The sequence below is a fragment of the Podarcis pityusensis genome (assembly GCF_964106645.2).
Source record: "Podarcis pityusensis genome assembly, chromosome: 1".
NCBI classification, from domain to species: Eukaryota; Metazoa; Chordata; class Lepidosauria; order Squamata; family Lacertidae; genus Podarcis; species Podarcis pityusensis.
In genome coordinates this window covers 47,508,819-47,522,478 of record NC_138028.1, presented here as the reverse complement: position 1 = coordinate 47,522,478, position 13,660 = coordinate 47,508,819, and the positions used below count along the sequence as shown (strand labels likewise).

The following is a 13,660-nucleotide window of genomic DNA, read 5'->3' as shown; positions in this document are numbered from 1 at the left end:
TAATTCTACCTTTGGAAGTCTGCCTCCTCCATTCATGCTAGGAACACTTAGGCAGACACACATACCTGGTTCTACCAGCCCCACCAATCCTACTCTGTGAAGTTTGCTACAAGAAGAGGAGGAGGAGTTTGGATTTGATATCCCGCCTTTCACTCCCTTTAAGGAGTCTCAAAGCGGCTAACATTCTCCTTTCCCTTCCTCCCCCACAACAAACACTCTGTGAGGTGAGTGGGGCTGAGAGACTTCAGAGAAGTGTGACTGGCCCAAGGTCACCCAGCAGCTGCATGTGGAGGAGCGGAGATGCGAACCCGGTTCCCCAGATTACTTGACTACCGCTCTTAACCACTACACCACACTGGCTCTGAGAACAGTGCTTGGCAGACACCTTGGAGCGAATACACCTCCCCCCCAAAACCATCACATTCCCCATGCAGTTCAGGCTACCAGTATTAGATTTCTGTACCACTGAACTTTTTGAACATGGTCTCTGATTTCCTAAGTTGTTACTGGACAACAGCTGCTGTATTTTAGCTCTGAGAAATGATGTAGGAGTCAGTACGAGGGAAGAAGGGCAGGCACAGACTTCATTATAGCATGGGCTCCTGTCGGCAGCATACTGAGCCATATGATTAATCCTGGCCGGTTCCTGTATTTTCCATACACATACAATTCTATGTTTTCCCTTCGCCAGAAGATGGAGTGGAAACAAATCGGCCCTTGATTTGCCTCTGTCAAGTTATAATGGACGATCCTGCCAGCTTGTTAAAATGTTTATGTAGTCCTTTGAAACCTCATTCTGGCATCTTCAGTGAGGAACTGAACAGACCTCAACAAAGGCCCCATTCTCCCAGAGGAGCCTGCCAGTGGCTACAGTTTTAATGTTTTCATATTCTAATGGTTTTTATGGGTGCAGGAATTTATTTAAGGGCCCACTGGTTGAAGTGTTGGCTTTTGTTCTATTTCACACACTGTAATTGATGTGTCTGACGTAGGGGTGGGAGGGTCGTAACAGCATTTCTAATTAATTTGGGAAATGGTGACAGAGCAGTTCTGTTGTGCAATATTTCCTGCTATTTGGTCAATTTGAGCTGGGAGCTTTTAAGCTGCGTGTTTATCTAAATTTGACAAAGACAAAAGCAAATTTGACAAAAAGACAAAAGCTTGTGTAGCATAAGAGTTAAGAACATGAAATATGAGTGTGGTATAGTGGTTAAAATCATGAGCTATGAGCTAGGGTTAGGCTTAGGGATGAAGGAGATTTTGGCTGTTGCTTGCATTTTAATGAGAAACTGCTTAATTCACACTTCTCAAACCACTATGGAAACTGAAACACCGCCATCCTTTGAAATGTGCAGTTTTCTGAATTTTGTGATTCAGTTCTCCAACCAAATGTTATGCCCCAAAGTTCATATAATATGGGGAAATGGGCACAAAATGTTTTATATTTAGGGAAATTGATTTCAGAAATGCATATATTAATCAAAATGCACAAAAATGTGTTTATTAGTAGAAATTTTCACTAAAATGCTGATGAATTTCCATCAGGTTTTTTAAAAAATGACCACAAATTGCTTCACAAAATTTGGAGAACTGAATTTATAACTGGGAAAATGAGGAACTTGGAGAACTGAAATGGTCAGTCCACAGTTGGCATGTTCCATTCTTTGTTCAGCTGTAGACTTTCTGGATGACTTTAAGCAAGACATTTTCTGCCACCCTCATCTCTAATGTGGTGATCATTTGGTTGTGATTCAAAAAGGCTTGTAAGTTTTAGTTATAAAAAATAAAGACTGTTGTGCTTGAGCTGTATTACTATAGTTGACAATTTTGAATATATGGAGAAATAAAGGAATTTGAGGGGAGGCAGAAAAGGTTAAATGGGGATTGTAATGAAGATAACCAATCAATGAAAGTTGACAGTGTGATGCAGCTTTCGGTAAATATCCTTTTAGAAAAACAAAGAAATGCTAAGAGCCTGCTGAATCCAATCGAAGGCCCTTCTGGTCCAACTTTCTGTTCCCACAGTGGCCAGCCTGTGGCAAGCAGAACTTGAGTACAACACTTTTCCCCACTTGTGAGTTACCAGCGATTCAGAGGCATACTGCCTCCATCAACAGAGAAAGAACATAGTCACCATGGCTAGTAGCAAGCAATAGCCTTATCCTCAATTAATTTGCCCAATCCTCTTTTAAAGCCATCCAAGTTAATAGTCAACACATGTGGTGGCAAATTCCATAGGTTAACTGTTTGTTGTATGAAGTACTTTTTGTCTGTCCTGAATCTTCCAACACTCAGCTTATTATGAGAGAGGGAGAAAAGCTAGCACCAGCACAAGTTTCAGTATTTCTCCATCCTGCAGAGGTAAAGAGAATTCACAGTGCACAAGCATGCACAATGAGAGAGCAGGCTTTTTCAGTGGTTTTCAGTTATATGTTATATGCACAAGCAAGGGGCTGCCTGTAGCTGATCTTCAAACATTATTGTAGATTGTATTGGTCATTTTTGCTAGGCTTTTTTTTTTTTTAAAAAAAATACAGTTTAAAAAAGAAATTGGTCAATTAAGAGTATGCATCACACTTCCCCTAAGTTTTTGATTGTTTTGGCAGTGCCATAGCTCAGTGCCAGAATACTTGCTGTGTATGTCGAAGGTCCTTGGTTCAATTCCCAGTATTTCCAGTCAGTAGGATAGGATTAGGTACCAAGTGATATGAGCTGCTGCCTGTCCTAGTGGACAATATTAGAACAGGGGTCACCAACCTTCTTGGGCCCAATAGCCCACTTGCAAATGAGAGAAAGTGTTGTGGGCACCACACCCCCCGCATTCAGGTAAGTACTGCAGTCTGTTCTATTAGTTACAATAGAATGCTTTTCTCAGCAGCGTTTGGGGCAGGGGGTGAGGACTGTGCATGGGCTACAGAAAGCCTTTGTGGGCTCATTGGGGCCCCAGGCTAGATGGACCAATTGTCTGACTCCATATATGGCCAGGTTCATATGACTACCGATCTTTGGCAACATCCCATTCATATGGGTTTCATGAACTGCTGCAATCAGGCATTTTGCCAAAGGATCAATAAACCTCTTGTAGTCTGAAATAAATCCAGCAAGTCAGGAGCTGTGTTGCTTCAGCTTTTTAACTGATTGTGTTACTTTATTCCGTTTAACTTTATTGCTTACTTATGTTAATCTCTAAGATCTTGACAAAAGCTAGTCATTTGTCTTGCATCTGGTCTTGTGATTATATTACTGTGCGAATTCCTCTACTGTTTCTTTCATGGAGGGTTTGCCCTGTTCCACTAATACGTAACTGTGGCTTGACTTCCCTGCCCTACTGGCAAAGCTGAGGAGCTATCCAGCAGGTTAGGGAGCAGGTCTGCAGCAAGGTTCTTGATGCAGCAGTGGAGCTGTCCAGCCAGAGAGCCAAAAAGAGCTGAGCGGAGTTGCAAGAGGCAGTGAGCAGCAGAGTCATTTATAGCTATCCCCAGAACCCTAATCTGAAGCATGTGCTGGTTCTTGCTTTCTCCTCCTGGCTAGGGCTCATGTTGTGAGGGTTTGTGCTGCCCGATATGCAGTGCAGCAGCTTCTTGGGCTCATCTCTCTGCTATTGTGGCTGATTGAGGACGGTCTGCAGCTGGGGTCTGTGACCTTCAAGATGTGTCTTCTCTGTTTTTCCTTCTCTTCCAATGTGTGCTAAACTTGCTCCACAGATTTTTGCAGTAACTGTCTCTAATTTGTTTGAGTAGGCCAGAGGCTTTATATAAATTGTCTGATTTTGGTTGCTACCTTCCTGCTAAGGACCAGTTATTCTTCCTTTGTTTGCATATAGATATTGTCTAGACTGGGAGATATAACCATTAAATTAAAAAGTGCAAAACAAACACTTTTCTCATTTTCCTTGAAAACGTTTATTCCTTAAACTCTAATGGTTCCTTAATGTCTCTAATTGTACAAAAAATTCACATTCACTTTGGGTTATTGGATGAGCACGGGTTGCAGGTGGATTCTGGGAACCCTGTAACCAGTAAGTTTCCTCTTTTCCAAACAGGTGCAGTGCCATACCTATACCGGATACTGCTGGTGCGTCACTCCAGACGGCAAACCCATCAGTGGTTCTTCTGTACAGAACAAAACTCCTGTATGTTCAGGTACTGAGGGCTGAGAAAAAATGATTGCTGCTTTTGATGCTCAGATAGGTAGAGAAAGGGACAAGCATTTTGGCTTTTAATTCAAAGGTCTTGGACCCATTCATACAATGCAAAATTAGTCCTACACTCAGGGAATTGAGATAATAGCTGCTAATAGCTGCTCCATCTTGTGGCCAGGTCAATCTTCAGTGCTGCTTGAAAGCTGTCATTCATTCACAGCTCATCTTCATTATATGTTGCAAATGGTTTTGACCATCAGGTGAAATGAGTAGAAGAGAGTAACACAGTTTGAATTTGCTCCGCGTTTTTTGGTCATGATAATTGGCATTCATTGTTTCCAGCATGTGCTCTAGCTTGGGCACCTGTAAACATATGATTCTCCATTCAATGACACATTGCTTTATAACTCTTTGGGTATCAAACCAAATATATTTTTAAATAGCCTCTTGATGCTGTCTGAGTGGCTTCTTTTCCATGAAAAATAAATTTTATGTTAGAATAGATACTTGTCAAAAGAGTTGGTTAGAACAGGATTTTTTAAGGGATGAAATACACTGAATGGGTTTAGGCCAAACCAGACTTCAGAAAACGTTTGTAATATATTACAAACCGGACCATCTATCTCCCGCAAGCATCTTGCCTTTCTTTTCTCTTTCTCTCTCTCCCCCACCCCATTCTGTCTATCCTAAATGGTGGGCACAATAGGATTCCATGGGGGGGGGGCCAGGTGCCTGACAAACCAATATCTGTTGCTGGCAAAAAACCTTGGAGACTAAAATACAGCTACTAGGCAGTGTTTTTTTAGGAATCTTGACAGAAGGCCATCTGTGGTCTCCTGCGCCAGTCCAGGCACTGCCCCCATCAACCAGCTCTTGTATCTGTCCATGAAGTATCTACCACCTGCCTATCAACACATTTCATTCTGGCCATACAGTCTGTAACGTCATCAGACCAGATTGCAATGCTCATATTTCAGGGGAACCCCTTCCTCTGTACTATCTTGCAGATAGTAAACTTGTATCCTTCAAACTGGATTCTACAAAACGACTGAGCCAGTACAAAAGTGGCTAGAGAAGCAGCAAGATTTGGACACATGTGTTGGGACAGTTGCTTGTAATTTTTTATTTTTTTATTTTTAGAGCATGGCATCTAAGGCAAATGGGCCAAATTTGTGCCAATGGATTTGGCTGAATTTTTTGAGATTGTATATTTGCGACTGCTTTGCCCATGTCATCTCTTAAATAACAGAATTATGTGTTTCCTTCTCTTTAAGGTTCAGTAACTGACAGGCCTTTAGGACAGGGTAATTCTGGGAGAAAAGGTGAGTGGAGTTCTGTGCTCACAGAAGTGGGTTTTGTTTTGTTTTCCGATGTAGGGCTTTCCAGTCATTTTCCTTAAGTCATGTTGGAACTTCTCATAATATCAAAAACATTACTATAATGCAAATGGTGCCATGGTATCAAGTTCTGAGTCTTAAGTTCTGCTTTCATGAGGAGAAGACGACATCTGATAAGAGTACATAAAAGCAGAAGCTGCAGGGTAGTCCTCATGAATTGTGTTAATCTTGAGTCGCCCTCCTGAATTATCCTAAGATTGAAAGAACAGAAGACTGGCATGGTCAGCACAGATCTATAGCAATGCTGAGCATGCGTTTAAAATTATGGGCCAGCTGGTCCCAAGTGTAGAATTTTCAGAGGTGCTGCGCATTGGCCTAACGTAAATTCTCACTGTGATGTTGAGATCATTGCCTTGTAAGCGTTTTATGTATTTATTTTGAATTCAGCAGGGGAATAATCAGGCCAAAACTAAAGCACTGTTGAACTATACAACTTCATGCTGCCTTGCACTTTCCATGAGAAAGTTCTACACCAGCTGGCAGAACCGTTCTGAATACTTTTTACTTTTTGCTAGTACAGTCCACCAGCTTCTCACCTTGGTATAAAGTACTTAAATGTTGTAGGAATACACAATGTTGAGGAATAACTTGAGTTAACTCATATTTTAGGTGACACCAGCTAGCCTTCCAGAAGGGCGGGGGGAGCTGGAAGATTAATTTTGCATTCTGTTTTCTGCATTTTTGTGTTGAGGGAAAATCTCCCATACCACCATACTGTTTTCGCCTCTTCACTTCAGATGTAAAAACTCTATTGCTGCATTTAATTTCATAGGAATTGTTGCATACAGTCAAGCGTGCCTAAAAGAGGCAGAAGAGCTAGAAATGGAACACAAGTGTCGGCTTTTGCAATATGAGCTGTCAAAATAAGGACTATAGAACTGGAAATCTGAAATAGATTAGTAGGGATATTCATCCTTCCTCGAACTCCAGCCCAACAAGCAGAGCCCTGTGAGGCTGATGGGAGTTGTAGTCAAGCATCTGGAGGGCACAGAGTTGCGGTAGGCTGATACAGATGCTGTAATGTTTCAGATTTAGCTGCAATATTCACTTAACAAATTCCATCGGTGAAAGCCTGTGCAAGGATTTCCACTTGTGCAATAGGGCTTTCCTCTCACCTCCCAGTGCACCTCTAGAAACTGGCTTGGATTCCTTTACTTCTGTTCTAGAATGACTGATTATAGTGTTGAGGTTCTTTTATCTGGAGTTTTAGAAAACGTGATCCTGCCTTTCCAGAATTTGAGTGAGGAAAACAATGGATACTTTTGGAATATGGCTGCCCAGTTGTAAACCTTTAAGATAGGTCTGCAGGCATTCCGTACATGGATGGTTCCCTGCGTTCCACATCTGTAAGATGCATCTTCTGATGCTTGTCCTCACTAGTTAACATGAGGGAGTGGGTATGCCCAAGACAATCAAGCCAAGACTGCTGGAAGTAGTGGGAGTTTGGGTCCTTTGCTAGACATGCCATTAAATACCATGTGAAACCAAAATATTATAATCGTCTTTTGGTTCAGGGAGAGGCTCTTGAGGAAGGGAGTGATGCGCTTAAGGAGGAAAGTGCAATACTGGGCTTAATATTCCTCTGTGATCTGCTAATTCTTTAGTGCGTCCTTCAGCAAGAAATCCATTTTTCACTAGAGAAAAATTCATTTCAGTTTTCCACCCTGCCTTTTCCCAAGCTCTTTATTGAACTGATAAAACATTTGCCTCCTTCTATAGTGGCATTGGGGTGTTGATCTCACTGAGATCTGGGCAATGTCTTTAAAAAAAAACTTTTTTTTTAGACTTTAGATTTTTGATGTTTAAAATGTTAAAGTTTAGGTTTTAAATTTTGTATATTGTTATAAAGTGCTCTTCTACACTGTTGGTGAAAAGTAGAATATAAATTTTAAATAAGAAATCTGTCCATTCTAAGCTAAATTGTCTGCTGTTTTGCAATTTGCCTTGTCAAATATGTTTGTTCAACCCTGTGATTCAGCTTCCGTCACCTTGAAAGTGAGAACAACAACTGAGGTTTATAGAACCTCTTGTTCATGCATCTGCAGTCTTGGATTAACCACTTATGACCTTTAATCCTTCTCATATGTGGTTGATGCAAAGCAGATCAGATCAGCTCTTTTCTGCCATGTGTTGAACGGTGAATTGACTGAAGCTTGACAATATTTTTATGTGTCTCCATCCTTCTGGCACTGCCCTTGCATTGAACTTTCCCATTTGTTTGTCTTGCTATTAGTCCTGAAAGTAAATTGCCAGGTGTTTTTTTTAAAAAAACACACACATCCCCAGTAGTCATCAAAATACTTTTTTCCCTTGACAAATCATTATTGAAAGAGCACATTTCTCCCTTAACCTCAAAGGGATACATGCAGAACAAAGCTTGCATGTTCCTACACCATCCAAAAAGTGTGCGCAAGTCTGTGTTTTATGCAGTTTGGGGATAGTAGAGAGAGTGGGAGAGAATTTCTCCCACCCCTTAATAAGCCTAACTTCTGTAAATTCTTGCTAACGTTTGCAGGTATCAAGCATCCAAAGGACAATCAAATCATAGATGTGCTACAATTTCCATAGTGATTCTATGGATTAGAAATTGCATAAATGACTTCCCCCTTGGCTTGAGTGAAGGCTTTGACTTCAGATGGTTGAACTGCCTTGAACTCTGTGAGCTGGCTTTGAATATGGTAGTCACTGTTCTTTCGTTTTTGGTCTATAAAACAATTTAGCCTCCATACCCCAATTTTGAAAGTACAGTGTGATTTTGTTTTCTGCTTTATATTTTACCTGATCTTTATTTTCTTACATTTTTATCCCACCTTGATTCTGTCAGTGAAACCCACGGTGCATGTGGATCCTGCAAAGACAGCTGTGCAGGCACTAACCAGACCCTCACCTACTTAGCATCAGGAAGGGGGTGGCCACTTGTGCCCTTGGTTCTTCCATGGTCCAGATTCAAATAACAAGCCCTGCTAGTGGAAACTTGCATGACATCCTCTAGTGCGGTGGGGCTTTCCACTTCTCTCCTCTCCCTGCAATCCACCCCCCTCCCAATTGGGGAAGGGTTAGAAGAACCCCCAGAACATCACACGGGAGGAGGAGAAGGGAGATTATTCCAGGAATGCTTGTACCATATTCCTTAGCACTACATTGAATTCCTTCCTCTAATATGTTGCTTCACTTCATACTTTTTGATTCTGCTTTATTCTGGTCACATTTCTTGCCTGATCATAGATAATCCAGGATACCTGCTTCTCTGAGCTTTACCTGAATCCACCACCTGACTTGTCAAATTGTGTTTTTTACATCAGTTTTTGGTTTTCGCAGTTTCCTGTCAAAAGTATTAAGTCTTATATCTTTAAGATGCAGCCAGGATCTCTCCCCCTCACACACACCTTAGAGAGTCAGCAGAGGGTGTTCCAGTTTGTTTAGGCTAACAGCATCATTGTACAGTCTATAACCAGGTTAGCTCACATTCCTTTAAATGTGAATTTCCTGAATATCTAGGTTGAGAGTTAGCACAATATAGTCAGAATATTTTTTTTAAGTGCGGAAGGCAAACAGGTGCATGCCTCAGGCACTAAATCATCCACTGTTGACTCAGTGGGAATCTAGCAGTCCACCTTTGTGATGGTTAGCAAATTCCAGAAGTTCCAGAGTCAATGGGTAATCCGTTTGACTGCATATGGAGAGTCTTTTCACAAAATGAATTGTTTATTAAACTGAAATGTGATGTGATAATTCCTTCCTCAGCAGGGCTTCAATTCCAATGTAAGATCACCGGTCCCGTCCCCATCCCCTGTTAAGTGAATAGGCCAGCAATTTAAAAGTGGGTGCAGCTGGGGAACTCAAGAGTTTGTACACTAAGCACAAGAGAATTCATGCCACAATAAATATTGATCTTTAAGATGCCCTGAGACTCTTGATCAGTCACTCGTATGTGTGAGTTCATAAAGACTGGAATCATTCTGAATATCTATTTTCAGAGGAGAAAGCCTGGGACAAGAATAACAACCTCTTGCACTGATTCTGATATGTATACAGCTGGAGTTTTAGAAGAAAAGGATGTGCAGGTCTTAGAGATGACAAGAAAAAAGAACTCCATTGAAAATTATGGGACTGTATGTTCTATTCTTGAAAAGGCTCAACATTGTATGTCTCTTGGAATTTTGTATCAAGCTTTTTGACTATTTGTTTAACTTGTTGAATGTAGGTAAGAATGGTTACATTCATTCAAGAAAAATAAGAATGTGTGTGGTCAGAAGTCTCCTTAAAGCCACGTTGATGGCCACTGAGAATGAGTTGTCTTTCTTTTTCTGCCTTGGATGGCTGCAGAGTGGCACAACAAAGGGGAGTAGAAGCTTGCTAGGATTCAGGATATAGTTTTTATTTATTCGCCCAAAAATAAGACTTTTAAGTTTTGGCAACGGACATTCGTTCATTAGCCAACTAGAGGGAGAGACTTTTATGTCCCCCATCTTTGGTCCAGACAGTGATGACTACATAGGAAAAAATCATAAGATATTATATATTAGGGAAGTTGATACTATTGCTGTGGGTGGGGGTAAAGGCAGTAAACCTAGTCTGCTTTTGTGATCCTGTCCAGAGAGGTATGTGGCATTTATTAGCTGACAGTTGCACTAAAGCAAGAAAGTGGGCTTATTAAACTTAATTCCATCTAAAATTTGGACTGGTGCTAGCGTGTTGCTTCTTTTTTACCCTTCTCGCTGAAATTGTTATGAAATGGACCATGAGATGATTCCAGGTGATTCCTTCCATCCCGCTGAGGCCCTCTACTTCTTCATTGTGACAATTTTTTTAATAGTGTTTTTTGAGTGTGGAATTGTTCAGCTGATTGATACCTGTTGAACTTGGGTTGTTGCTTCTAGTTGAAATTGTTCACTCTTCACTTCGAAGAAAAGCAGTGTCAAAAGAGAGCATAACACAGTTATTTATATGTGTGCCGTTCTCAGTCTGTTATTCACCCATCCCTTTATTTTCACCCTTCCCATTCTCCCCCTCCCTCTCTCTCCCCCTCTCCCCCTACTCTCTCTCTGCCCCTCACATGCAATACAGACATAGCTGAAGAGGTGTCCATTCTCTTCTCTGAGGAAATGAAAAGGCATATTGTAAGCCCGAAAACTCAGTCTGGTTGTCAGCCAGAAATTAGTTCTCTAAAGAAGACGACGGTGGGAGGGAGGGGAAGAGAGGGATGAGAAGAGAAAAGTACACTTTGCAATAGTTTTGCCTAGGTTCACTGCACATGGCTGGATATGTGAAGGGGGTATTAAGGGTCCTAAGCATGCAGGTTTCAGAAGGAAGGCAGATTGTGTGTCTGGGAGGAATTAGGCAAAAAATTTGGACTATTTATTTAATCCTCTCAAGCAGTCTTTTTCTTCTTCTCCCCCTTCTGTTTTTCTTTTTGTGTCGAACAGACTGCTTTACAGGGGGGCACGTGTGGTAATTAACACATGCAGCTGTAGGGCTTCCACCATATGGTTGAATTTCAAATGGCCATTGATCTGGGAACTCACTGCATTACCCACCCCCACTCTGCAACCCGAAGCCTTGAAGATGTGAGGGAGGTTTTATAGAGAGACTTTCCTCGGGAGAGAGAGAGAGATTGCTAGGCTGAGCAGAAAGTAGCTTAAAGGCACAGGGTGTTCTCTCAGGTGCCTTTAACTGCATTGAACTGCTGAAAACGTGCATTAAATATAACAACTTAGGAGGCATATGTTAAAAAGACACATTAATTATAGGCTTTGCTTACATGAAATCAATGGCTCCTTTTCCTCCCTTCATCTCTTCCCACTATTTTCAAAGAGGAACCCTGAACTGGGATTTGGCCCTGGGACTCCCTGGTCATAGTTCCTTTCCAGACTGGTCATTGTGCTTATCAAAAGGAAAGTCCTCTATCTGCTTCAATAGGCAACAATATATTAACGTGTCCCAGTAAAGAAGTGTGAGAGAGTTACTTGTTTGTGAACACACCTGCCTGGTTATCCAGGAATGGTAGTGCAAAATGGCTATTGCATTCGGTTGTGTCATAAATTGTACAGAAAGCTTTGGTGAGCAATTTCACCATTAGACAGAACAGGGATAAGAGTATCTATTTCACGGTGCATTCCCAGCTAAATGGCGACACTTTCATGCTACTTATTGATGCTTATAAAATTGTGTGTATTAGAAGTTGATTGAGACAAATGATTTAAGACACATGCGGCATGTAATTGTCCAGACAGGTGTTCTGTATATCTGCATTAGATCACTAACACTAACAAACATCTCTCCCTCTCTGTGTAGACAGAATTGTGTTGGTTATCATACTTCAAGATGTACAGGGCTAAGGATGGAAGAAAGCATGCCTAAATTGATTTACCGTGATGGCATTTACTGAACTGAAAACTTGCCCATACTTTCAAGGTGAGGCTGCCAATGCCAAGCCTCTCCTTTCCATCCTCCATCAGCTACAAACAGGAAAAAAGGGAAGAGCAGTTCCCAGAACTGATCCTATTCTGCCATTTCTGAAAAAGACCTTCAGGAGGAGGTGGTGTTCTCATTGATCCTGTTCTCCGCAAATGAAGCTACATCTAGGCCAGGAAATGTTTCTTGACACTGTGTTTGGAGATGTGTTGGCTAAACCAGTCCCATGCCAGACCAGTAACACCAAGGGACCACCACTGGAGGACAGGAGAGTGCAGTGAGTTAGAGTGACAGTGTGGCTGATTGACCGAAGCCTTGGAGTTGGCATAAACTGATATTACACATGCCTTGCAAATTTCCTTTAATGGTGGACGGTATCTCTGGATGACACATTCAGTGTGTCTTTCATACTTTTAATTAGATACATAATTTTTCTTGTCCCAGATGAAATTTGAAACTTAACTTCCCTTGGTATCCATGCCGAAGGGTGGGAGAGAAGAAAAAGCTTCCAGACATGCTTATTAAACTACCTGTTTGCACCCCAAGCCATTCTTTAAATGCTATCTAAAGCCATACAAAGGGATGCGGGTGGTGCTGTGGTCTAAGCCACAGAGCCTAGGGCTTGCCGATCAGAAGGTCGGCGGTTCGAATCCCCGTGACTCCCGTTGTTCGGTCCCAGCTTCTGCCCACCTAGCAGTTCGAAAGCACATCAAGTGCAAGTGGATAAATAAGTACTGCTCCAGCGGGAAGGTGAACGGAGTTTCTGTGCGCTGCTCTGGTTCACCAGAAGCGGCTTAGTCATGCTGGCCACATGACCCGGAAGCTGTCTGCGGACAAATGCCGGCTCCCTTGGCCTATAGAGCAAGATGAGCGCCGTAACCCCAGAGTCGTCCACGACTGGACCTAATGGTCAGGGGTACCTTTACCTTTAAAGCCATACAGATTAATGGCAGGTTTGCAATTGGACAAATTAATATCAGGGTTGCAAGTGGGATGTGGTTTTGTACCCTTGGTGGTGTAGAGTGGGTGGGGTGCTCTGTATCAAGATTTCAAGAGTCACGGTTTTCAGAGCAGTGCCAGAGTGATGCAGCTTGTAAGAAAAACCCAGCAGCAGCGGGCCCTTTTGACATATCCTTTTTAAAGGGCTGCTTCCAGGAAGAGGGGATGCTTTGTCCGTGGTCAGAATAAACGCATTGTACACCCAGACAATTAACTCTTCAAGTGACTTGCCAACCTCTTTAAAGCCACTATACTCTCCTTCGGTCTATCCCCAGCTCTATTCAAACACTTAAGCACACCATCTTTGTTTTGTTTATTATTCAAAAAAAAGAAAAAAAAAGTCCTTCACAGGAATAGCTGGAGCGGATCAACATTGTCCTCTCAGTGGCATTTATCTCCAGCCAGCAGTGAATGTGTCAATCAGGAATCAAAAAGCCAAACAGAAGGGGCTTTGAATCATGTCATCAGGGGTCGAAGTGACTTCCAGCTGTCTGTGCAACACCAAAGAACTGTGCTGTCTTTTGCAGAAGTATACTGGCTTGGCGATATTAGATCACAAAGTCTTTGAGGAATATTCCCCAACCTCCTTCATACTGATGCACCTGCAAGGGAGATATTTGCGGTGGAGGAAAGGGAGGGAGACTAATGTATTCCAGAAAGTCTCATTTCTGCTTGGTTGAAGATTCCTTCAGCATACTGTTGCAATTAG

General features: G+C 42.0%; 1 protein-coding gene across 2 annotated transcripts in view; it reads left to right on the top strand.

The window, feature by feature from the left end:
- Positions 1–13,660, top strand: part of SMOC1 (SPARC related modular calcium binding 1) — a 60,858-nt gene that overhangs the window by 16,433 nt on the left and 30,765 nt on the right. For both annotated transcript variants that reach the window (XM_081000678.1, XM_081000679.1), the window contains exons 4-5: positions 4,043–4,142; positions 5,416–5,463. In XM_081000678.1, coding sequence (XP_080856804.1) covers positions 4,043–4,142; positions 5,416–5,463 — 148 coding nt within the window. The remainder of the gene's footprint in view (positions 1–4,042; positions 4,143–5,415; positions 5,464–13,660) is intronic.